The sequence below is a fragment of the Eumetopias jubatus genome, unplaced genomic scaffold, assembly GCF_037043125.1.
Source record: "Eumetopias jubatus isolate StellerSeaLion01/CBP00866 unplaced genomic scaffold, mEumJub1_p1.0 scaffold_17, whole genome shotgun sequence".
Classification (NCBI taxonomy): Eukaryota; Metazoa; Chordata; class Mammalia; order Carnivora; family Otariidae; genus Eumetopias; species Eumetopias jubatus.
In genome coordinates, this window is record NW_028274823.1 from 7,062,781 (window position 1) to 7,088,822 (window position 26,042).

General features: G+C 40.3%; 1 protein-coding gene across 1 annotated transcript in view; it reads right to left on the bottom strand.

The window, feature by feature from the left end:
- EDRF1 (erythroid differentiation regulatory factor 1) overlaps positions 1-25,686 on the bottom strand; it is a 40,964-nt gene extending 15,278 nt beyond the window's left edge. The window contains exons 1-19 of the mRNA XM_028119928.2: positions 25,465-25,686; positions 24,195-24,403; positions 22,509-22,575; positions 21,723-21,848; positions 20,676-20,800; positions 20,281-20,437; positions 16,922-17,023; positions 16,527-16,648; positions 15,729-15,840; positions 13,025-13,172; positions 12,840-12,948; positions 12,437-12,548; positions 10,740-11,000; positions 8,325-8,396; positions 7,888-8,038; positions 5,709-5,897; positions 5,162-5,362; positions 3,587-3,805; positions 1,170-1,393 (exon numbers count right to left, since the gene is read on the bottom strand). Coding sequence (XP_027975729.1) covers positions 1,170-1,393; positions 3,587-3,805; positions 5,162-5,362; positions 5,709-5,897; positions 7,888-8,038; positions 8,325-8,396; positions 10,740-11,000; positions 12,437-12,548; positions 12,840-12,948; positions 13,025-13,172; positions 15,729-15,840; positions 16,527-16,648; positions 16,922-17,023; positions 20,281-20,437; positions 20,676-20,800; positions 21,723-21,848; positions 22,509-22,575; positions 24,195-24,403; positions 25,465-25,572 — 2,814 coding nt within the window. The 5' untranslated portion in view covers positions 25,573-25,686. The remainder of the gene's footprint in view (positions 1-1,169; positions 1,394-3,586; positions 3,806-5,161; positions 5,363-5,708; positions 5,898-7,887; positions 8,039-8,324; positions 8,397-10,739; positions 11,001-12,436; positions 12,549-12,839; positions 12,949-13,024; positions 13,173-15,728; positions 15,841-16,526; positions 16,649-16,921; positions 17,024-20,280; positions 20,438-20,675; positions 20,801-21,722; positions 21,849-22,508; positions 22,576-24,194; positions 24,404-25,464) is intronic.
- Between the last annotated feature and the right edge of the window lie 356 nt (positions 25,687-26,042).

Here is a 26,042-nt window from a genome sequence, read left to right on the forward strand (position 1 = left end):
CCCTCAAATAAATAAAGTCTTAAAAAAAAAAAAAGGTGAGCTCTTGTTCCAACACTGGATGTTACCACTAAATACTTGGCAATACGATAAACAAAAGAAACTCAATTTTTAATTTCATAAAAATTTAAAATTAGAAATTTCTTACATAATAACCACTTTTTTTTTAATGTGTATGAATTTTTTGTTCAAGATTATTTGCCCCTGGGGCTCCTGGGTGGCTCAGTCGTTAAGCGTCTGCCTTCGGCTCAGGTCATGGTCCCAGGGTCCTGGGATCGAGCCCCACATTGGGCTCCCTGCTCAGTAGGAAGCCTGCTTCTCCCTCTCCCACTCCCCCTGCTTGTGTTCCCTCTCTCGCTGTGTCTCTCTCTGTCAAAGAAATAAATAAAATCTTTAAAAAAAAAAAAAAGATTTGCCCCTTAATGAGCACTGGGTACTATGAATCATAGACCTGTACCTCTGAAACCAGTAATACATTATACGTTAATTAAAAAAAAAAAAAAAAGATTATTTGCCCTTTTTTCTATTGGGGCAGTTTATTTTCAGTGATTCTTTATTTTATTTACTTATTTTTAAAGTAAGCATTATGTGCAAACGTGGGGCTTGAACTCACAACCCCGAGACCAAGAGTCGTGTGCTCTACCAACTGAGCCAGCCAGGCACCCCTGTCTTCAATGGTTCTTAACTCTTCTTCATGTATGAAGGGTTTATCCACCTCTGATCTGTTCTGTGTTACCAATATTTTCACTAGAATGGGGTTTGCTTTTCAATTTTGCTTTCCGTTGTGCATTTGGAAACTGTTATTTTTACACATTTAGGTGTATCCATCGTCTGCTCTGCGACCCCTGCCCATTGTGTTGTGCCGGCCTCATCACACAAAAACTTCTCCTCCACTTTCTCCTGGCACTTTCTCAGTCACCCTTCTCCACGTCAGCCTTTAATCCACCTGACGTCTTCTCCGCTTCCGCCAACACGATTCACTGAATAATCATCTTTTCAATATGCCACCTTCAACAGTACATCCTCGCACTCTCGGGCCAGTCTCAGTGTTCTGTCTTCTCCCGTGCCGTCACCACAGGTCTGGTTAGCCTTATAAAATTTTCAGGGAGCGATGGCAAAGGTAAATGGCAATTAGGTGTAAATGGATGAGGTCCGACATGCGAGCGTGTTACCTTATTGTAATACAAGCCTTCTTCTGGTGAGAACTCCCGCTTAAACTCATCGCCGGCACCACAGTGCGCCTGCGCACAGATCCGCATGAGTCTCCCCGTGTTACACAACAGAAGGGCAGCATTCGTGGCATCATCAATCGACTCAAAGTTGTGAATTCCTTTTTCAAAACAAGAAAAGCTTTTTTTCCACAACTGCTGCTCCGCGGTGGACACACTTTTGCTCACTGCACACACACAAAAAGAGAACAACACATGTGAGCAAACATCAGCGTCAGCCCTCTGCGTGTCCCAGGGAAGGACGCGGGCAGGAGGACAGGGACACGACGGCTAAGGAACCAGATGCACGCAGCCATCGCGGTGACCTGGTCGCATCATACCCCCTCAAATTCACAGCGAGGCCTTAACCCCAATGTGACTGTATTTGGAGACAGGGGCTATAAAGAGGTAATTAAAGTTAGAGGTCATAAGATGGGGCCCGGATCCCACATGACTGGTGTTCTTCTAAGAGAAACAGACACCAGGGGCACACGCAGAGACCAGGTAAGGACACAGCAAGAAGGTGGCCATCCGCAAGCCATGGAGAGAGGCTTCAGAAAACCCCAACCCTGCCGGCACCTTGATCTTGGACTTCCAGCTTCCAACTTGTGAGAAGTATGATTTCTGTCTTAACCCACCCGATCTGTGGTATTGTTACGGTAGCCTGAGCAGACTCAGACGACACTCAAACATGGCCCTCTTTCACTATAAACTGACTGATATGAAAACAAGCAAATAAAAACATCTGAGCAAAGCCCTATTTTATAAAGATTCAAAACACGTGGTCCCACGGAGTTGTAAGAGGTATGATCTGGGTTGTGTCTAATTCTCCTAGGTTTCTGACTACCCACTTTGCATGCTCCTTCACGGACTTCCTCCTCCAGAGACACCTCAAAAGCACAGGCTCTTACATAACAAAACTTAAAGAGGAGGACCTCTTTGTAGCCCCAGTGCCAAGCAGAATTCACAAACAACCAGGCACACACACATTTCCTCAACTTACCCGCTGTCCTCCGTTCTACTGTGGCCCTATTCCTTCCTTCCGCTGGGTGGTCTTGACATTTCCAGCATTCTCACGGATCCAATATCCCCTCCCTATATCATCTGAGCGATCCCCAACCTATGTCTTGCTAACCCAAAAAGCTCTAAGTACAGGTTTCTAACCAACAACTGAGCCAGACCTTCCACTCACATGTCTACCCGGATCTCAAACTTGACAAAGGCCCAGCTGAATCCGTTATCCTCTGCCCGAATCACGAAAGACCACTTGCTGCTACCCTCACAATCCACTGGACCGTGCATCTCTAGTCCTTCTCAATGCTGCCTACTCAGTCTGGACAGCACCCCCCTGCCCACATCTTCCTGCCGATATCCTACATCATGCACCAATCTGCTCAAACCACATCTTCTTTCCAAAAGCCCTCAAAAAAGCCTCACAACTTCAATAAACATCTCCTTTCCCCACTTTTCTACTGTACCACATCTGTGCTTATGGCATTTTCCAAAAATTTGTATTTCTTTTATTTTTATATATATATATATTAAAGATTTTATTTATATATTTGAGAGAGAGAATGAGAGAGAGAGAGCATGAGAGGGGGGAGGGTCAGAGGGAGAAGCAGACTCCCTGCTAAGCAGGGAGCCCAATGCGGGACTCGATCCCGGGACGCCAGGATCATGACCTGAGCCGAAGGCAGTCGCTTAACCAACTGAGCCACCCAGGCGTCCTATTTATTTATATTTTTAAAAAATACTTTATTTATTTATTTGACAGAGAGAGACAGTGAGAGAGGGAACACAAGCAGGGGGAGTGGGAGAGGGAGAAGCAGGCTTCCCCCCGAGCAGGGAGCCCGATGCGGGGCTCGATCCCAGGACCCTGGGATCATGACCCGAGCCGAAGGCAGATGCTCAACGACTGAGCCACCCAGGTACCCCTCTTTTATTTTTTTTTTTTAAGACTTTGTTTTTATGTAATCTCTACACCCAACATGGGGCTTGAACTTACAACCCCGAGATCGAGTCGCATGCTCTACCAACTCAGCCAGGCCGGCACCCCAAAGATCTTTCTCTCTGGCTTCCTGACATGAAAGAGGACTGTTTTAGTCAATTACACATGCAGCACAGAGCCTAGCACAGGCTGGCTGTGCGCTTCCCTTCTGAACTGATCAGATGGGGAATGGAGGACACCGAAATGATGAATCTCAAAGGGAAATGTATTTTCCTATCTTTGTTTCTCAAGAACTTAAGAATAAAAGATTCATCAACAGAGCACCCCTTCCTACATCAAGTCAAGTGCCACAATTCTTTGCTCAGGCCATACAAATCAGCACGATTTTCTAAGAGAAGAGACAATAAAGAGAGGACTCCAAAGAGATACTCACCTGCTCGCTCACTCTGCAGTGCAGCAGCCTGATTCATGTAAAACACACCGATTTCATTTCTAATGTTACCCATTCTCTTCAATACTTGTACGTAGTGTTCTGGGTTCTGGCTTTTTAAGTCACTAAATTGCAAGATTTCATTAGCAGCTTCGTAACATTTACAACTGACTGAAAGCTGACTCTCTAAGTCTGTAGACAAATCGGTTGCCCATGCAAATCCTTGAAAGAAAAAAAAGGAAACATCACCATGAGTCCCGAGAACCCTTTTTCCTTAGTATCCATGTAATCTCCTATTTTTAAGACAGTAAAAGAAACCCAAAATGGTATAATCCTACTAGGATTTAATCAATACATCTAAAATTTTAAGTTTTAAAGTAAAGATCTTTTAATTTAGAAAACTATGTTTTCCTGGGATATTAATGTTTTAATAAAGAAATATCTTCCTGACCAAAAATACCAAACAATTTCCATGACCTGGATTTTACCAAGCACACTTGCTCATTGGTACAGACTTGAAGTTCGTCGATACGAGGTAAAACATTTTTTTTTCTTTTTAATTAATGGAAATAGTTCTTGAAATAAAGCTGACTGCTACAAGAGGCTACTTTTATGTACCTTATGGTTTGCAATGTCCATTTACCTCACTGAAGCAGCAGCTACATAAGCTCTCAAAGACTCCAATATGCCATCTGGTGGGACTGGAGTAAACTCAGGTGCAGGGCCCAAAATTCAAGGGGGAAAAAAGGGAGCACCCCTGCTGCTAACACTGGCATCCACGAGAGACGTCACTCTCACACAGAAGTGTTTTAAATGAAATTAACGTGATGAAACTGATCATTTGAGAAACTCAGGAGAGAAGGCAAAGAAAGAGGGCAAAAGTGAGGAAATACTACGTTCCCCCCAATGTACTTCTCTAGATGTGTAAATGTCCAAAAATTTTGGTGAGCTGGATATCAAATAACATCAACGCTTTAAGAGCAAAATACGACAATGCCATGATAGAAGGACGGATCTCCGAGCTCATTTACCACCCTGACGGCAGTGAGCTTACGACCGTAACTAAGGATACAGTCGCTGTGGACTAATTCTCCCAGTTTTAAAATCGGACAACTCCAAAACAAAGTAACATATTCAGTAAGACAGTCAACCATGAACTAAGTTTTAAAAAAATGATCTCTGGATCTGGGCCCCCAGAAATCATTCAGAAGGTAATTCATTCCCTTTTACCCACTGTTACTCCTTTTCAAAAGAAAACCATGGCTTGGTTCACTGACTACAAGGTTACCTAGGAAAACCTCATGAAAAGACCAGAGTAAAAAAGTCAACACAATTGTCTTAGAGCTTATTTTATCTTTAGTCCTAGTTGTATTATTAGTAATTATGAAATATTTTGAAATCATTTTACACACAAATACACGAGGGATCATGTTCAATCTTAAAATGAAGCAATCAATGAAACAAAACTGCAATATCAAAACACTAATATTTTCACCACTTTCCTGGACATACTCCGATAAGCATAAGCTGGATGGAATAATCCCCACATGAATCGAACGCTGGGTCTCACTGGCATACCTTGACAACTAGACTCCCTGTGGAGGCTGTGTAGTATCTCCTGATCTTCTTTTGTTTGATAATTAAACTCCTCAAGATGCGCTGCTCTGTTGTTCGCATTCTGGGCCAGCATCAGTTGGATGTCGCCACAGAGCGTCAAATACTGAGACAGAAATAGCAGCACTTCCGAAAGCATGTTGGTGCAGAGGCAGCAGTAAGTATCTGGGCAGAAGAGGTGTGAAAGAGAAAAAGACACCGGTGTATTAGAAATTAATGAATACAGTGAATATTAAGATAATTTGTTACTAGCTGAAAGCTTTGTACCACTGTATCTATTCTAAGCTTATGTTATGTCAGTTATCACATATGGCTTTATGTATTTCAAAAGGAAGAGATAATCAACCAGAGCAGAAAATAAAATACAAAGTAACACACTCAAGACTGGAAAAAGTTATTTCAAAGTTAAATTTTACAACAGAAATAGGAGTAAAACTTCACTGTGATTCAGATGCCTTTTCTGTTCTCCCCTCCCAATGTCTATGAAGTGTATTAATTTACAATGACTTACCATGGCTCTGCAAAGCTAATTTAATGTATCGTAACGCTCTTCCATATTTCTGAAGACTCATGGCAGCATCAGACAAAACATAATAGGCCTTTGATGACTTGAGAATCAGCTGGAGTTTCATTTTATGTTGCCAAGAACCAGGGATCATTCCAGATTGACTGGAATAATTACCCTTCTGAAGGGAGCCCACTACGACAATGGAGGAGGGGAAAGGAAGCACATTTTATTTGAATGTAAGTCTCACTATAAATAATGTTTCTTGACAGACAGTCCAAGCTTAGGTACAATGGCTACAAGACTGGTAAATACTGTGCTTTACTACTTAACCACCGAGTAAAATGGCAGTGTTTCAAGAGACCCTCACTGGGATTTCTGAAGGCGCTCTCTCTGCTCCCTGCTGCCATCAACTCTGTCATGCTCTTTCAGGGTCACTGACATAACTCGTGACTGGCATGTCCTTTCTCCAGTCTGTGTATTAACCTGCCAGGCTCTAGAACCCCTGTGCTAGAACACTGAAAGGGCTCCGTACCACTTATTAAGCCCTGTCTAAGCATCCTGGCCCACTTCCTGGGTAACATTTTTGTCTGCCTCCCCAGTATTCCACCCTTACTCCTACTCATCAGCCAAAGTCCAGTGAGTGCTTGTTGCCCACACAGATGCCTATTTTTTCCACCTCCTCTCTTAGTGAACTGTTTCCTCCACCAGGAACACGCTTTATTTAATAAAGCCCAGCCTACTACTACCTTCTTCATCTAACAAATGATCAACTTTTGTGCAAAGCACTATGCTAGGCACCAGAAACCGTGACATGAAGTTCTTTGCTCTCCATCCTTGGAGATCTTGCACACCAGAGGTAGAGATAGGCTGCTAACACAAACCACAGCAGAATCTATTATTAAGTGCAACTACAGAGGTAAGAACAAAATGCCGTGGGAATCCCCCTCCCCAATCTCTGAGCCTCAAGATTTCTCATTTTTTGATCAGTGACAACATGAATCTTTCAATCCAATGAAAGGTACTTACAATCTCTCTTATGGTTTTAATTGGGCATGTATTTCTTTTTCCTCTGTTATTGTATGCATTCTCTGTGTGTGAGGCTTGGTGAGAACACCAGAACTGAGTAAGACACAGTTTTTGCTCACAGTTGTATTGGTGTGTGTGCATAAAACCACTCAACACAGCTAACTATGACATAAGGCAGGCTTCAGTTACGTGCTCAAGGACAAAGTGCTAGCAGAATCAATTCTGACCAGAGAAAGAGGTGAACATAGATCTCCTGAACATCAGCAGGATTTTCAACAGCTGAGTTGGGGACGAAGGAAGAGAGAAAAGGCATTTCAAAAAAAAGAGTACCATAAAAAAGGCAGAGATGTCTCAAGTCCTGGTATTCTCCTCCCGGTATAAAGGCTGAAGCCGGGCACACAGGAAGCAGTACTTAAACGCTAGGGCAATAAATTTACTCCCCCCACATACAACTTATATTCATGAAGAGAAAAATCAGGAAAGCTCTTGGTATTTCAAACATACAGGCTTCCAAAACTTTTTAAGCAACTGAAAGGGATTTTTTAAAAGTCCACATGTTCTTCACGAAGTGACTTTCCTGAGGAACAAATTAGACAATTTATAAGCAACCTTTCTAGCTTATTCAAGGCCCACTCAGTAACAAAAGCCAACAATCCCATGGCACTTATTACGTGCACTGTTCTAAGTACTTCACACATATCAATTCATTTAATCCATATAAAAACTTTAAAGTAGGCACTATTGTCTCCATTTTGAGAGTGGGGAAAAAAAAAATAAGGTTCAAAAACGTGGAACTTGCCTTAGCAAAGCCAAGATTGAGGCTAGGCAGTTTGGTTCCAAAGTCTGCTCTTAAACACACGACTGCTTTTACTGAAGCAGTAATTTCTTACGAGAACCCTACTGAGCTGAGGGCATTAGCTCCTCGCTGCAGGGAACTGGAAGAAGCGGAACTTATTAGGAGTATCTATAAAGAGTCAAAATTATCCTTTGTTTTATATTTTGAATGAATGGTATTTCCCCCCACTTTCCATTCACATGATACCCTTCTCCTGAATTCCTTTCCGTGACTGCCTTAACTGACAGAAGTCTGCTGTTGGTAAAGGACTAGGGTACTATTCTCTAGAAAAGTCCTTATTTGCACATCAATTCAACTTACTTTTGTCCAAAAACAAGGCCATCTGCTTCTCCAGACCCTCAGGACCCCCCCTTGTGGAGTCATCTTCATATTTTAATGGGATTGGGGTGTTGGGGTCAGCTGCAGGAAGGTCGCTTTCTTTTTTAATGCTGCTATCCACAGATTTTAACCCCTTTAAAAGAGGAGAAACGTTTACTATACACATAACTGAAGGTCAACTAGAAACTAAATATAAGGCTCTGAACACATTTAGGAGTATTTAAATTTTGAAAACAGACTTGAAAAGACTACGTTTTACTTGAAACGGTTGGGAAAAACTAATTTTCACTTTATGCTTAAAGGGGAAAAAAGCCAGAGCAGAATATCATTCAGAATAATGTTTAGACACCAATAAACAAGCACTATGTGCATACCAAATATAAGTCTACTGAAACAGTGAAGACAAAATTAAGACTTACCTCCAGAACATAGCTAAGCACAAGTCTACAGCGCTCCTCTGTGTCATGGCAAACTGGGAACGTGCAACTGGGCTTCAGAAACAAACATTTAGAACTATTAATATGCTGCCCACGTGACAAACTTCACAGCTCTCAGCTCCTGGGAATTATTAAAACTCTACACATCAATAATTTCAAAATTTGCTGTGTATTCAGCTTTGTGAGGTAACTGATATTAAGGTTAATGTACCGCTTTCACTACAGATAAAAGTGACATAAGCATCCACAAAAACCTTGCCTAATAAAAAGACCTTCCAAAGTATATGTTACTTTAAATTCTTACAGTTTTAAAAATTCTATTATGAGAAAAAAGCAAGAATGTGAGTAATGTTTTAGATACATGTATACCTAATCTAATAGGTGAGTTTAATCCCTAATTAGCACTGATACTTGGTAACACACAGTTAACAATATCATCAATTTAGCAGTAAGTTAACAAGTATCACCAATGGTCTCATTGCATAATTTGTACAATTTATATGCTTAATTATGAGAACCAGTTAACAACCCGAATCTACTAAGTGATCTTCTGTGTAAGGGCCTCTGCGAAGCATTTCATTTTTGGTGAATCCTACAAGGCTGGAATGACTGTTCTCACTATGCATCAAGCACAGATGTTAAGTAACCTGTCTGTGGGCAGTCACTGAGCAGGAAATGAGGTGAAGCCACGCTGACTGTAGTTTCAAAAGTTCACTAATAAGGCAAAGCTAACAAAAGACCTGTTTATATGAATAACAGGACCGCATTTTTTGAGTGCTTCAGATATTGATAAAAAGTGCCACCTCTGTAAAAAACTGCAAACTAATATACCACTACGTCTTTGTCATCTACTTGCCCCATAAATCTAGGGTCTTGTGTTACAATGCAGTTCCCCAAATACACAGAACTTTTGCCATCAGTAATCTTGTTTATAATCAGGAAAAACTTTTTTTTTTTTTTAATTCCACTGGGGGGTTCAAGCTGGAAGTGCACTAAAACTCAGATGGACAGTTAAGAACTTGTCCTGTAGTCATTTAATCAAGTATTTCCTGAGCACCCATTACGTGTCCTCAACATGGGAGGTACAAGAATGTCTACACGTACAGGGAGCTTCTGTTTTCATGAAGGGAAACAAAACAAGCTTTAGATACAGATTATGATCTCCATGAAGGAGATAAAAATGTAGCATGCTCTGGCTAGAGTGGTCAGGGGAAAATCTTCAGAAGGAGCAACACTTCCATCAAGACTTAAGGCTTAAAAAAGGCAGCCATGAAAACTTCTGGGATGTGCCGAGCACACACGACAGCAGATGCCTCACATGGGCATGATCTTGATGAGCTTGAGGCAGGAAAAAAGGCAATGTGGCTATGGTAAATGAGAGGGGAAAGTGAAAAGTCAAAAAGATAGGCAATGTTTTGGGTGACAGAGGTGTCCTCTAAAAATCTATCTGGATATAAAGTTTCCATCTGAAAGTTAAACTCAGAACTTACGTTAAGAGATTATCTGTATATACGACTATATTCAGTTTCAGGAATAGCCAGAGTCTTTTAAGGCTGACTTGGACCTGATCACAGGAAGATAGGACTGGAAAGTAATCAGGATTTAGCAAACTGAAACGTAATTCTACCGTCTGGAAAATGACCAATTGGGAGAATAGTCAGTGCAGTCCATGTCAATAGAACTTAAAGGGTAGGAAGTGGTTAGAGTCTATCTGACCTTGACCAGGCAAGAGATGTCCAATCTAGTTGATATGGCCCAGTCACTGAAAAGTGCTGTCCTGTAGCACCGGGATAAGGTACCAGCTTCCCCACAAATGGATCAACAAGCCACCCCTTGTCTGCTCTTACACATTCAGTTTCCCAGTAACCCAGAAACTGAGAATGAATACCCTGGTGAGGAGACAGGACTATACACTGGTCACTGCAAACGAAAATCTCCTACATAAAAATTAATATACTGATGTGTGGTTTACACATCGTCTACCATTGGTTTGCATGTGGATCAGTTACCCTGGGGCAATTACAAAACAGGTTTTAGTATTCATAAAGTTAATGGTTACTAGGCCCTGGACCATGAAGGATCTACTGAATTTTTGTTTTTTTAGACATTTGAAAGAGAAAGAGTGAACGAGTGCAAGAGCGCACGTGTACGCCAGCACACACAAGCAGGAGGGGTGGGGGAAGAGGGAGAGAGAATCTGAAGCAGACTCTGCACTGAGCACGGGGCCTGACACGGAGGTCAATCTCAAGACCCTGAGATCATGACCTGAGCTGAAACCGAGAGCCGGAGTACGCCACGCAGGTGCCCCAGTAATGCCATCTTTTGAGAGGCTAGCTGTATTCAGTTAATAATTGTTTTTCCATTGACAGAACTTTAATACAATTTTACGATGCTTACTCGGATTTGATGAATGGATTTGTATTTTTCTGGAACTGACAATTCTCCAACAGACTTAATAATAGCTACTGCTTTGTTATCATCTGAGGGATCAGAACTGGTGCTATAGGATCCATTTTCATCGCTGTCCGGCATCTCTTCCTCCTCTTCACTGTAACTTTCATCAGAATTCTCATTTAAAGGAGATTCTGAGCTTTCTTCTTTTTTAGGTTCATCTAATTGAAAAAGTTCTGAAAGCATGTAATTGGCTGAAGCAATAATCTTATAAAAAAAAAAGAAATACATGTGATTGTCATCAAAACTGAGCATTCTAAAGTGGAATAAATTTTACTACTGTACTAACAAATTTTAGGAGGTCTGCAAACAGGCTGTTTCCACACTGTCATACACACAGAACTGTTCTCAAGTCAAGGTTATCAATACTGTGAAGGTTCTCCACAAAATCTTCATGGGTTATGTTTATTTCCTGCAATTACTCCATCCCCAGCCCTCTGTTCTTAAAAAAGGGTGGCAACTGGAAATAAAGAAAAGTTTTCACAGGGAGTGTCGTAACTAAAATATTAGCAAGACAACACTCCGTATTAACTGAGAAACCAGAATTTCTCTTTACAAGCTATTAATTAATAAGGGTTTGATAAGCAACTGATATTTATTATATGATCTTTGGTTCCAGGGGGGAAATCCCCCACTAGCTTAATGAAGGAAAAGTCCATCCTGGCATCTCTTAAAATTAGCATTTATATATTACTATTTATTCTACTCTATTATCTGTTGTTATTTTTGATCACAGACATTCAACAGTTTCAACACCCTTTTCTAACTTTCACATAAACTATTCAATTTCCACTAAACACCACCACCTCAAGCGGCAATTAGATATTGAAGTCAGAAATTATTTTGCCATTTTTCTTCAAAAAGCGTTTTCTCTTGGTTTGGTCTCTAGAATAAACTTTTATATCCAACTAGATGTGGGTACAATTAAAATTAACTTGGATCTTTAAAAAAACATTGCATATGCTCCATGCCTTTCCTAATTTAAACGGAATACAACTAGCATTACACCAAAAAGGAGTTGTCAGATTCAGACAACTGAGGGTAAGGGTGGTGTAAAATTGTGGGGCACATGACTAAAAGATTATTTTAAGAGATGCTTTATACACTGAAAAAGCACAGAATGTGAACCTTATTTATACAACAAAGTGATAACAAGGCCTGTTTGTGTAAATGGATCTTTTAAAAAATACTGTAAAATAGTTTTCCACCTTCTAGAAGTGCTAAGACAAAGGAAAAAACAGCACCACTGTTAAAATGACAGGAGTTCTAAAATTATAGAACAGTGTTATCCAACAGAAATGTAATGTCAGCCAGAAATTTAAATTTTAAATTTCTTGTGGCTAAATTATGAAAAGTAAAATATGGTGAAATTCATTTTAATATATTAGTTCAATAACACAAAATATTATCATTTCAATATGCAATATCTACACCCAACCTTCAAAATTCAATGTGTATTTTACACTTAAAGCACACCTCAATTCAAATTAAGCACATTGTAAGCACCCAACAGCCACAAGTGGTTACTGGCTACCATAATGGACAAGGCGGTTCAGACTATGAATTAAGAGGCTTTAAAGTCTAGGCAACAATCTTTCAGAATGCTAGAATATTTTTAAAGAGCATATAAATGTTAATCTTACTTGAGGATGTCTGCTTTTGTCCAACAATTTAACACAATTAAGAAGCAATGTTCTAATAGTCCCGTAGTGTTTCTTATTTTGATTCTTCTTCATCATCATGTTGCAAGCAACCCTAAAAAATGTTTATATCAACTTTACACCCCATTCCTCATTCTCTGCAAGACCCAAGTACAAGCATGCTCTTCTCACCTTCCAATAAAATAAGGGATATAAGAAACGATACTGTATTTTAAAATATGGTATTTACTTCCCCCCCAAGTTGACTGTGGTACAGCCTGTAAACATATGTACATACTTTGTTTCTTAAGCTACAAAAACCTAAAAGGTATTTAAAAGCTTTGGCCCCGATAGTGTGGCTGTGCACTTTAAAATTTTACGTAAGGCTACTTCTTCACGCACTCACTTATATAAGAGAATAGCCACCGGCATTGTGAATGGATTCTGGTACTTGTCTTCAGTTTCTTCACAAAGAGTAGTGAGATCATAAAGCTTCACTATATCACTGCCACTTGCTGAAAAGGAAAACAAACCTTAGTTTACCAGGGTCACTCAAATCAATTATTATCGTTCATTCAAGAAGGAATTTACCTTTAAACAGCCAATAGGTATGTCCTTCTTTCGTACAGTTAGATTTTAGAAACGATAAAATATTCTGTGCAATGTCTTTTATGACTTTCGTAGAGAAGTTCGAGTTTTCCAAATTGGGAATCTCTTCGGTTTTTATCATTTCATACTTCTGTAAAACACAGACAGAACGCAGTTTCAGAGAAAACCCAGGCAGCAACCCTTCTCTTATTAAAAAGGAACCAAATATATAAATCCTGCAATCAGAGATCTATGCAGCCCCGAAGAGCTGAACCCACTGGTTTTCGATCTTTTTATTGCTCCAACATTCCAAAAGAATCCGACCCACCTGTCAGCAATGCTGTTGGCTTACCACAGGAACAGGTCTCAAGACAGAATCACCACCAATTCAGAACCACAAATTTAGGCATGATCCTGCTTCTGTTCTCACATGGAACAGCTTGCAGCATACACTTCCTTCCGTTCTCCCTGGTGGTTTTCACCTGGGAGGGTGGTAGATGAAGGCAGACTTCACCCAGCCTGCTTTTCCCCCAGACACTAGACTCACTCAGCAAGTCCCTCCAGTAGACACTACTCTTCCCTTGAGCTACGGACGGGACTCCTTTACAGAAACAGAGATGGGGACTGGAGGCAGCAGCAAGAGTAGAGGCCACAGGGAAACCACTGCCACGACTTCTAAAGTACCTCCACATTTCTTTCTAGTTTGTCTTCTGTTCACACTTCCTTAAACGTCTCTGACCACATTTTCCGAAAACGCTAAGACAAGAAACACCAAATCGATTGGAAAAGAAGACCAAATAGCCTCCTCAGGTTGGTTTTCCTCCTTCTTGGTTCATCTAAAGCCCCACGTCATAATTCCTTCCTTAAAATCCTGGATTTTATACTGCACTCTTCAGGCCCCCCCTCCCCTTTCACCCACACGGGGGAAGGCTCCAGAGTCTGAGCTGAATAGATTCCCGTGGTGATGACGTCCAACAGTATCCAGGGAGACGGACCTCAGGTTATTTCTCTAGCCCCGTCTTCTCCAAGGCCTGTAACTTCAAACTGCTCATGGACATTTCAATGCTTTCCTCAAATGGAACACATGATGAAGACCGATCACCTTCCCTGCCTAAACCAGTTCAATGTCCCCACATCTCCGGCAGTGACACGGTGGTGACTCTAGACCGTGAGCCCTGGAATTCTCTGGAACCACCCCCTCCGGCCACAGCCTCTCATTAAATGCTGCTGTTTAGGGTAATGGTACAACAGTGTTTCCCAACCAAGAATGCAAATCAGAATCATCTACAAAGCTTTCTTTTTTTTCCTTTCTTTGACAGATACATAGATCCCACCTATCCTGATACACTAGGAAGCCAAGCAAACTGTCTTTTTAGAGACCACGAGTGATTCTGATAAACACTGAAGGTTCAGAATCACTGGGTTGGAATACAATGGTTAGAAGCATGGCCTCAGCGAGATACAGGTTCAAATACTGGCACCACCACTTACTAGCAATGGGGCCCTGGGCGACTCACTTGAGCTCCCTGATCCTCAAGTTTCCCTCTTCTTCAAAGGGAATACTGGTGTTCCAGCAGCTAAGAAGATCAAGTAAGTAATGCATATAAAGCACTTAGCAAAGTGTCTGGAACAAAACAAGCACTCAATAAATGCTAGCTCCTTCTTATCACTGTCAATTCTTAGTATTTTCTCTACAGTCTAAGTCCATCAAGTTACTTGCAAAAGTACAGCAAGGCCCTCCCCCAGGCTTCTTGTCTCCAAGTCCCCCGTGCCTGTCCTACAAACCATCTCCAAACTCAGCCTCCAACACAACGAATTTCACCTCCCAGATGCAAAGCCTTCACAGATTCCAGATTACCAATCGAACTAAGCCCACACTCAGTATTCTAGATTCTCCATTATTTGACTTCGGCTTTTCTAATCTATTTGCTATTCTGTTACATGAATCTTGTGTCCCTAGATGCATCTATTATCAATCCCTTCATTTACTTAACACTATAGTCTTCTAACATTCATCTCTTATTTTTGGAGAGGCTACCATTCAAGATTCAGTGGAGAGACCACTTCTTCCAGAAGTCTCTTTCAAATCAAATCAGAAATGATCTCACCTTCCCTGACCACCCGGACCTACATGGGTGTCCTGCCCTTCTAACAGATGGTCTCCTATCTTTCTCTTTGCACCCTGTTATTTCCCGTTAGCATTTTACCTTCCTCGGTAGTGACCAAACTTTACTCTTTGTTTTCCCTCAATACTTATAATTATGAGGATAAAGTGCCTCACAAAAAGAACAAGCTCAATAACAATATGCTATATAAACTATCAACTTTACACATTATTGTTGTAAACTTCCCCTAAGACTCTGCATATACTGAGTAGACATTTGTATACCAAATGGCTATCTCCACTGTATAGACACTTTTAGGTAATTAATTACTATGAACACCTAGCATTAAAATCAGAGTTCTATGGCTACAAATGTGGGTTGCAGTATATTTATGAACTTCCCACAATTATACTCCTGTAACATCTAGAATTCTGATATTACCCAATCAAATGTGAAAACACTCAAATTTCAGTTTATTTACAACAATCTTCCTTGTTAAAAAGACAGCCTAGTATTTAAGAGCCTCATAAGCTTTGGTGAGGTACTCTGCACTGATTTACATTTGGAAGAAAATTAGAGAAGTCACACTGTACCTTACTTACCTGCACAATTCCATTTACGTGAAAACACATCACAAGTTCCGGTACGTTGCATATCAAGTTGTCCAACCAATAGTCAATTCCAGTTAGCACATTAATTGGTTTGTTGTTGTCCCTAAAAATACATATTTCTAGTGTTATGGAGTTTAAGATGTTCCATAATAAACCATCTGAGACTTATTTCCACCATTTAATCATTTTAATCTATTCTCCCCTAGGTGAAAAATGCCATATTAACTTTATTTCCTGATGAGATATGCACATGTAGCTCACGTGGTGCGTTCTTTACCATCTTTCCCTAAGTTCCGCTCGCGTTCCTAACTGGAATCCATACAAGTTTTCAGTAAGAGTAGAAGGAAATAGGATAGCAGATTACTGTGAGCCTACTGCATGCTCCTCATACAACCTGAGGTGAAAGACTGACCACCACCTATAATAATGCCCATGCTATAGCTCACGTTGGCTGACAGGAACACATACAGCTGGAGTACTAACAGAAGTGCCCACAATTAGTTAACAGGAAGCTGGTAAACCATCTCCTTAACTAATTAAATTCTATTATATTCTCACTCGTTGTGAATTCAAACATAAGATTAAGACGGTACAACAGATCTCTGACTCCATTCATTAAGGACCTGAATGCAAACCCAGCCCCAGGACTTTCAGCATTTGCTGATAATAGCCCCATCCTTACTGTGCTGATTTGGGAGGGGGGTGAAAAACCCAGATAAAGGTGATGATTAACAGATTAAGTGAAAGCAGATAAAACACTGACTCTAAAGAAATACCATTTTGGTTTACCTGAGACGTAGGCTGACTGCTGGATATCTGCCTCCTCCAAATATAGGCATGTTGGAGCCAACTAACATATGTATATCTTCAAATGTCCATAAGATATTCCGAACAAAATCATTTTTAAGACCCTTTGATTAAAAATAAAATAGGAGAGGTTATTATGTAATACACAGGAGATCCATAATTTCCCCCCATGATTCACAGAAATTCTAGAAAAAGGAAAGACAAAGAAGACAAAGTAAATTAAAGTTAAAGAGCTATAAGATCACAGAGATGTTTAGAAAGTGATTTTCAGGATCAAGTGGACTTTTTTCCCTACAAATTCCAATTCAGACTAGCTTTTAAATGACAAAGTAGACTGGGGATCAGGCGTCCCAATCTGGACACCACGGAAAGCATACCTGACTGTTCTCCCCGTCATTGAATAAAGTAGTCAGGTTTTGTTCTTTGGGTGCTGAGGCCACATGCCCCACTATGTATGAGGGTTCAAGAGGCTCACTTCCCTGTGAAAAGTGCAAGGATAAGGAGTGACTCTGCTGCCGATATTTCTCACAATGGCCTACTTTTCAAGAGTATCCCCTAAACATTCAAAGTATAAACCTCAAATCTACTTTTGTGAATTTAGGGCTAATATGCAAATCATGAACTCATCAATGTGTGGCTTACTTCAGCTCTTAATTATCATAGTTATTCTAATAAGCTAATCACATTTAGATCATACTCAAAAAAGATTAAAGATTATTTTAAGCTTTCAAAGTTTTCATGTTTTTTCTCTTTTGGATAAATCTGAATACCACTGCTATTTCAGCCCACCCCACCTCCACTGAATTAAAAAAATTTCTAAGAAACCTCAGCCGGATTCTTTTTATTTTTCCTTCCTTTATTCTTAAAAAGATCTTGAAGTAATCTCTACATGCAACATGGGGCTCAAACTTTTAAACCCAAGATCAAGAGTCCCACTCTACTGACTGAGCCAGCCATCACCCCTCAGCCATATTATTCTCGAGACACTGGTCATCAGAGCAGCCCCGACGTTTGCCATTGTCTGACATGTGCTTCACAGAACACTAATCCCTGAGGTACTCAGTGAAGAACGTCCAGAGTAAGCTTTTGAAACCCACTGCTCACTATAGACTTGCTTTTGGACAGTAACAATGCTTACTACATTAAAAAAGCCTCTAAAAGGTTCTATAGTAGAAAAATCAACTTCCCCCCTGTAAAATCCAATGTTCTCAAACTTATTTAATCTTGGAACACGTTTTATTCTTAATACATTCTCTGGAATATATTCTAGAAAACACTTAAGGAAGGGGAACATTTGACAATGGGTAAACTCAATCCACCACTCAAATTTCCAACCATTAGGGACAGTTGTCTTAAGAAACGTTACTTTAAACCTTTAATCCCAAGATCGGTATGTGCATGTGCACAGCTTATTCCATAAATTTCTTACTTCTCAACCTATGTGCATGCTAATAAGCTCAGCCCCTGCCTGTGAAGTGAGTACACTCGACTGCAAGTACGGTGGGGGTGGGGGAGAATCTCCAGTGCTTTTGCTCTGCCTTGTACTCTTCTTAAAGAGTCCCACTAGAACTTCAAGCTTTTTTATTTGTTTGTACAGACAAGTCATCAACCTGTGGACCAAATCCCCAAACTGTATTTGCAAGGTAGCAGCCTTAGTGGGAGTCTGGGCTCTGGGTTATAATGTTATCAATAAAAGTCTGGCTCCAAGGCCAACCACAGACACCTATTTAAACTCTAACACTGCTTAACACAGCCCTCAAACCAGCAAGGTTAGTTTTGGGAATAAGAATTCATGAGGTAGGGGCGCCTGGGTGGCTCAGTTGTTAAGCATTTGCCTTCAGCGTGGGTCATGATCCCAGGGTTCTGGGATCGAGCCCCATGTCGGGCTCCCTGCTCCACGGGAAACCTGCTTCTCCCTCTCCCACTCCCTCTGCTTGTGTTCCCTCTCTCGTTGTCTCTGTCAAAATAAATAAATAAAATCTTCTAAAAAAAAAAAGAATTCATGAGGTAATAGAGTACACAACAATCTCTAAATCTGAAATTTAGGCAGTATAATGTTACATAAAATATTCTGTCAAAGAGGATTTTTTTTTTTTATGGCAGGCTAGCTCTGCTTAGGACCACGGCATTGCTGTGACAACCCTACTTCTTACACGGCCCTTCTGAACACGTGTGGACCACATGGATGCAGCGGAGTACTGCTGTCAGGACAGGTCTCTGAAGTCAGAAAGCTCAGGGTTTAAATCTTCAGATTTCACCAGCAGTGTGACCATGAGCAAACATCTACTCTTTATGAACTTTAGTTTACTCACTTATAAAATGGTACCATCAACACTGAATACATGTACAGCTCCAAGGATGAAAAAAATGTATACGTACGCACATACACATACACGGCTTAAAGTACAAGGCATAAGAGGCATTAAATAGACGCCAGTTTACTTCCTCCACATACAAGTCTACAGATTCTCAAAAGCCTCCCTGATTTTTCACAATAAGCCCTAAACAAAGTAAGGACAAAATAATTAAGGCTGGAAGACAAGCAGAGGGGTGGTAGGAGATTCATATTTCTGTTATGTGGTCTTTTTGTAATGTGTGGGTTTTGAAGTCAAGGAATACTAAATGAATTTTTAAAAACTCCGTTAATGCAATATAATCACATACCGGAAAATGCATAAAATAAATCATACAGTAAAATGACTAATTACAAAGCAAATTATCCATGTAATCACTACCCAGGTCATGATACTGGTCCCTGCTAGCACCCAGCACCCATGTCCCTTCTCATTCGCACAACAACCCCCCTCCTGGAGGTTAGCACTATGTGAACCTGCAAATTACTTCTTTTTCTTTATAACCTTCCTAACTTTGGAAAAAATTTAAATTCATTACATAGCTTAATGAGCTTTCTCTATCTTAAAACCTACTAAAACTAAAATCAAGTTAAATGTATTTCCCTCCTATCACCCTGTAGTTTATGAGGATAGCAGCAATCTGGACAAATAATGTTCATATACGTGAGAACACATAGCAAGAGGAAAAACACAATTTACCAAAGATCTCATTTTTATCTTCTTCGACTTTGTCAATATGTTTTCCTAAAAACAGACATGCATAAATTTACATAGATGCAGTTACTTTACTCTTTGATAGACACAGCAAAGACAAAAACTAAACAAAAAATAAGAAAAAAACCCAAGAATGCAAGAGACAAAACAGACATACTACTCTCTCTTCCTTTCTAAAAGCTTTATAATATTAATGTGGGTTAAGTCTCAGGAACTTCACCCAGAAAATCTTAAGGGCAATTTTAGGCTTAACAATCTAAAAATTAAGGTAAGAAGGTCAGTATTAAATTACAAACAGACCTGTGAGTCTCAATATTTGATAAGCATTTACTGTAAGTCTAAAGCTTAAAATATTCTATATATCACTAAATCATATAATATTCTTACGACTTCAAGGAGATAATCGGTATTGATAAACATATTGGTAAGCTATTTTAAAAGCTAATAAAAATCTTTAAATATTTTGAATTAATTTTAAAAATCTAATCTAGCTATTCATAGTATTTTTTATAAATTCTATTTTGAAAAATTTTTTAAAGTAATTTTTTCAATTAATTATAAGACATAAATTAGAGTACTTTTTACTCCTGTTCTATTTTTATTAACAAGATCATTGGTTTTGTCTTCTTAAATGAGTTTACTGAATTAACATCTAAGTACTAACCAACCTGACTGGAAGCACTGGGATCTTCAGAAACTGAAGAAGGCATTTCAAAGGGGGCGGGCCACGAAGCCCCGTCTGCATCATTTGTCTGATCTGAACTGGATGATTCCTGCTGTTCTGCAGCAGATGGGACGGGCTGAGCGGCTCCATCACCATTGATACTGGCCAAATCAGAAATAAAAATATCACACTGTTACTAAAGTTAACTTTATGTGATAGTCTACCAGTTTTTAAAAGCTAAATTCCATAATCAACCATAAATCTTATTTAAAAAAGAATAGAAGACATTGAAATGTCATCAATAGTTGCAAAACTTAAATTACTTTTATAGCTTAAAATTAAATTTCAGAACAGAATTTCATTTTCCTTAAGATAAAAAATAATCAAGTAGCCAAGTACCTGTAATATAAAAACTTGGAAAGAATAGCCTTCTGATACCAGTGCTCTTTGCTCTTTTTCTTCCTCTGCCACTTCTGATCAATGAGTCTTTGATAAAATTCTTTCAGCCATGTCCAATCACCAGTCTGAGGAACAAAAGAAAATGATAAATACAACAAACCTGTAATCAAAACAATTTGTTACCCACTCCTCTTTTAAAGAAAATATAAAATCTATTTAATAAACACATACTCAAACACTATCTTTCTAGACTCAATCCTATCACCTCTTTTGGGAAATCTGTCTTCCTTTTCTCCCTGAGCCAGTCTAGGAGAAGTAGTTTTTCTTTCTACCACATTCCTTAGTACCTGGAGTAAGTCCCAATAGGCATACCATATTGAAATTATCTGGGTATGTTTATCATGCCAAAACTGTAAGCTGCCAGCAAAGGACTGTGACTTACTCACTGTCACATCCCAAGAGCTTGACCAGTGGCAAGCATAAATACTGAACTGCCAACAGTCCCCAGTCCAAGTACAGAAATGGAGAGCAAGCCTTGAGAAACTCAAACGTTACTGTTACACTTTTCAAAAAGTATCCACCATCACATGGGAGGGTGGGGAACTCATTTACCAAAATAGTTTGAGAACCTCTGCTTTAAGCGAACCAATTAATTCTAATAACTATGTATTCATAGGAATAATTTCTAACATTCTTCACATTTCCTGGCAGTTATGTTTCATGAGAATCTCTTTAATGGAGACATCAAAGGACTTTTCCAAAATTTTTAACTATCCCCTTAGATTTCTGATTTTTCACAACTTTCTTCATTGGTTTCATCCTTTTCTTTGCAAGAATCCTGGCTGTTGGTTATAAATAAGTTTCTTCCCCGTTCACTCTGTTTTCTACTTTTTTGTTATTAAAACTTCTTTATATTCCACGAAACGTCTCATTTCTCAGTTGCCGAACTGCATTCCCCCTTCAGCCTTTCTTTGAAACAATACTGCTAGTGCCCTTAAGTTGTTAAAATAAGTGCTTTAATGGTTGTTTTTCCACAAAAAGTATCACCTGAGATGATCTCATGAAGAGTTCCTGAATATCTAACTCATCAAGTAAGAGAGTCCTTCCTATGCGGTGTACAGCCATGCTTACATGGGACTTGCTGTAGGGAATCTTCAGGAGCTTTTTTATGTTCTTTAAAAAATTAAGAGGAAAAATAGTTAAAAAAGACCTTTTTAGTGTGACTTGAACTCTTTCAAATTTTAACTTCATTCAATTTTAAAGCATAATAAACTTTATTTTCCTAAGGTTATACGTACTGTACTGTACAGAAATAGCTAAATACAAACACATGGAAGACAAAACTTTAAAACCAGGATCACCTACACTTTAGCTGTCATCCTATGTTAATGTAAATGGTGGGCAGAGATTTAGTTTTACACAATGGAATTTCCTAAAGTTAAGTGCGTACAGGTCACTTTTGCACTGACCTATGCTTTTAGCATATCAGATAAAACTGACCAACTTAGGAGCAAAAGATTTTGCCATAGGTATCATTTCTAATTCTCAACTGGTAACATTATATAAATCATCCCACACATTTTAATGACTTATTAACAACTGCTATTATTAAAACACAGCCATCAATATTAATTATTTACCACTGCCAGTGTTTTGGGTGTCACTCCTTCCTTTTTGAAAGGAGATGTGGCACAGTGTTACTTTACTAACAGAAAGGGTATTCGATAATCAGTTGTATCTTATTTCATCAGCAATTTTTCAAGACTACAGAACAGAGCATGTTATAAATCCCTGACAAACACCCCAATTACATTCTCCAATAAGGACACTTACTTCAGAGTCAGAGACAACGTCTACATCATTTCCCACAGAATCAATAAAGTCGTACGCCATACCAAAGCTAATGAAGGGAACAAAGGCCACAAAGGTCATGCTCATGATACAAGTAGAGTTTATAAGAGATTACACCATCCCATCACTTCCAGGATATCCATCTTCCACATTCTTACATCTCTGCAATCAATATGCCTATCACCATTAGAATTAGTTTTTCCTTCTTCGTGGTACAAAGACTTCAATCAATCACATCTTAAATTTGACAAAATACAGTAATAATCATTAGAAGCAATTAATAGCAATTACTTTCTTTTTTGTAATTGCAAATCCCCCAAAAAGTCTCCAAGAGAAAGCAGTTCAAGATAGTATACTTTTTAGGTGACGAGACAAGAAAAATACAAGCAGAAACACTTATCAGGATTTTAGTCTCTAGGACTGTGTTGCTAGTGATACACAATACCACTTTTTCGGGGGGGGGGGGAAGAAAGAACAATGACCCCAATTCAGCCCAAAGGAGAAAAGAAAAAAAAATGTTGTGTCAGGTGCCACGTGAGGCACGTCTATAATCTCTAAGCCTGAAAAGCAGCTGATGTCACCATTTTTCAGTTAGTAAATGGCAGAGGATCAGAACAACTTACCTAGGACTGCCTCACTTCAAAGCATGCTCTGATGATTTACCATGCAGGGTAGGCAAGTTACTTAAGCTTTCTAAGCCTCAGTTTTCCCATGTGAAAATTAGTTAACCTAACTCAAAGGGTTGTGAGAATCCAATGAGCTAAACATAAAGTACTTAGCACAAGTTTGCGCATAGTCAATATAACTAGAATTTAAATCACTTCATAATATTTGTGTTGACATATAATTAAGCCATTCTTCTAAAAGAAAATATCTGGACTATTTCCAACTTTTTGCTAGTATAAATAATGCTACAAACAACGTTTTGCAAATATAACTTTTACCTTTGGAGGCATTAGGATAATTTCTAAACTACTAAATCATTAGGTTTTAATGTATTTATGGCTCTCGTTGGTTATGTGGACATATTTTAGGTTCAGTCACAGAGAGGGAAAGAAAAGAAAAAAGTATCCTACACATTAAGTAGTCTACAAGAATACGAATGTTAGTATATGTTTCTCTGTAAGAACCCAGGCCACTCTCTCACACTTAAATACCACCAGCAGAATTTCCAGCAACTGTCTCAGCAAGTATCAAAGTCAAGGGTGTAGGTCACCCAACATGGTGGGTTTCTACATCAGGCTTTTTCAGATGAAACCATCCACCACCATTTAATGAAAAACTCTACGGGGCAGATTAGGTAGTGCTAAGGGTTCTCCTCCTCATGTGCCACCCTGATTCTTTGTATTCACATACTCAAAAGGTATGTAGATCGGCTAAAAATAAAACAGCTGACTGAATTTAAGTGGTCAAAACTCAGCTTTGTTAATAACATGATGCAGACCCGAAAAGAAGTTTACGCAAGTGATGTCTTCATATTAGAATACAATCCTACTGGGGAGAAAAAGGACTTTGAAAGTCAAACACAACCTTTTTCTAAAGAGAAATCTCACCAAGGTGATAAGCATTACAAATTAAAACGAAAAAGCAAACATTAGAGTCTGGGGGCTGGCTGGGGGGGAGGGGGTTGTTGAGAGACAAGTAAAAATGCCACTGATTAATATTTACCTTGAAAATGGCTTGCTTTTCTTACTGTTGCCAAGAATGGTAGTTCCTGCTGGCCCTAGTTTGGCACTCTCTCGTAACCAGTTGGCAGGTGGGAGTTTCAAGTCTGTTTTCTCTTCAAGGCGTGCAAATGCTGTTCTAGGAGGGGCAGAAGAGTATTTCACCACAGCTCGGCTCTTCACTTCATTGCCTCCAAGAAATAAAGCTGATCCCTAATTAACACATTGAACAAAACTTTTAATAACACTACTAGGAATTAAATATCCTACCTTTATAAAAAAAAAAAAACAAACAACAAACCACCACATCAGCCTTCACAAGAATATATGCTACACTTTTCTCATAGCAATAAATGCAAGCATACACTGTCGTATTTACTTAGCTCTTTTTCACATAATTTCAAAGAAAAACATGAGTCAAGAAGTACAATGTTTATGATTATCAGCTAAGACAGTGAACAAGCAAAAGCCAAGGACAGTCAAAAGAATCATATCAGCAAAATGCAAAATTTGATAAAACCTCTGCTTGTTATTGAAGATGTATTATTTCAATTTCAGTAACATATCATTTAGAAAGTCGTTTGTGGTAGGATATCTGGGACGTTTTTGTTTTTTAAGTAAACTCTACGCCCAACGTGGGGCTTGAACTCACCACCAAGAGACCAAGAATCCTTCCTTCCACTAACTCAGCTAACCAGGCGCCCCTGGGGCTTGTTTTCAAGCAAACGTTTAGTAAGTGATTCGTCGGTTCATTACACACTCTGAACCTCCACCTTCGCAGGAAGGCACTGCGGGTTCCTCACACTCTTCACTTGCACACCCCCAAGCAAGCTCAGTGTCCGAGTTCACTATCCTAACCTTTCACGCAGTCCATTTTCGGCCCGGGAAACACTAGAAACCCTTCAAGGATTACCTCGATCCCATCTCGGTGAGGTCCCCGCTGACACCCTCTCTTTTCCCTCCAGCTTTGCACGACTGTGCCACATTTTTGGAACCACATATTCACACGTACGCTTCTCGACAGCCGAGATCGTGCCTAACTCGCCCGTCGGTTATAACCGAGGGGGAAGCCAGAACTGCTTTTAATACGAGTGACTTGGATGGAAATACCCGAATGCCTGACCACAGACACACGGGCTTCCACTCCGTTTGGGGGACTGTCCGGGAGACGCAGAGAAGGCATCAGCAGCCTCCGGGAACCGTAACATGCCTCCCCCGCGGAGCGGGCCCGCAGCCCCCGGAGCCCTGCAGGTCCCGCCCCAGGACGGACTCACCTGTGCAGAAGATTCCTCGGATTCTCCCTGGGACAGGAGGCTAAGCCCTCCTCGAGCAGCGGCCCCGGCCGGCGGAGACTCCGCTCCAGCCTCCTTGGAGTCCCCCATCACCTCCGCCCAGGGTAGGCGAGGCGGAACGGGATCCGAGGAGCCGCGACAGAAACCGGGCCCACTGGCGCGGCAGCACAGCAAAGCAGGAGCCAGGGACGCCCCGCTCACTGCGCTTCCGGTCTCTGACCGGAAGGAGTCGCGGTGACGCGCTCAAATCTCGCGATCTTTGTGCCAGAGGCCCGGTCCCGTCTTCCCCGGTGGAAGCCACCTTCGCGGCGGAGGCAGGAGGTGTAGTGCGCCTGCGCCTGTCGGAATCTCTTCAGGGGACCACGTCTCGCGGTAGCTGATTCCCAGGCTCCACCCCTTGCACGCCTCTAGCCTTTGTTGGCAAACAGTTCTGGCGACTAGGGCTCGGGGGTGTCAGTTTCCTCGAGGTTGTCGCAGCGCGGGCGGAGAGGTGCTGCAGTCCGTGTAACCAGCGGCTCCAGTGAGATAAAGTAGCGAGGTCTTAGTGCTCCTGCCTCCGC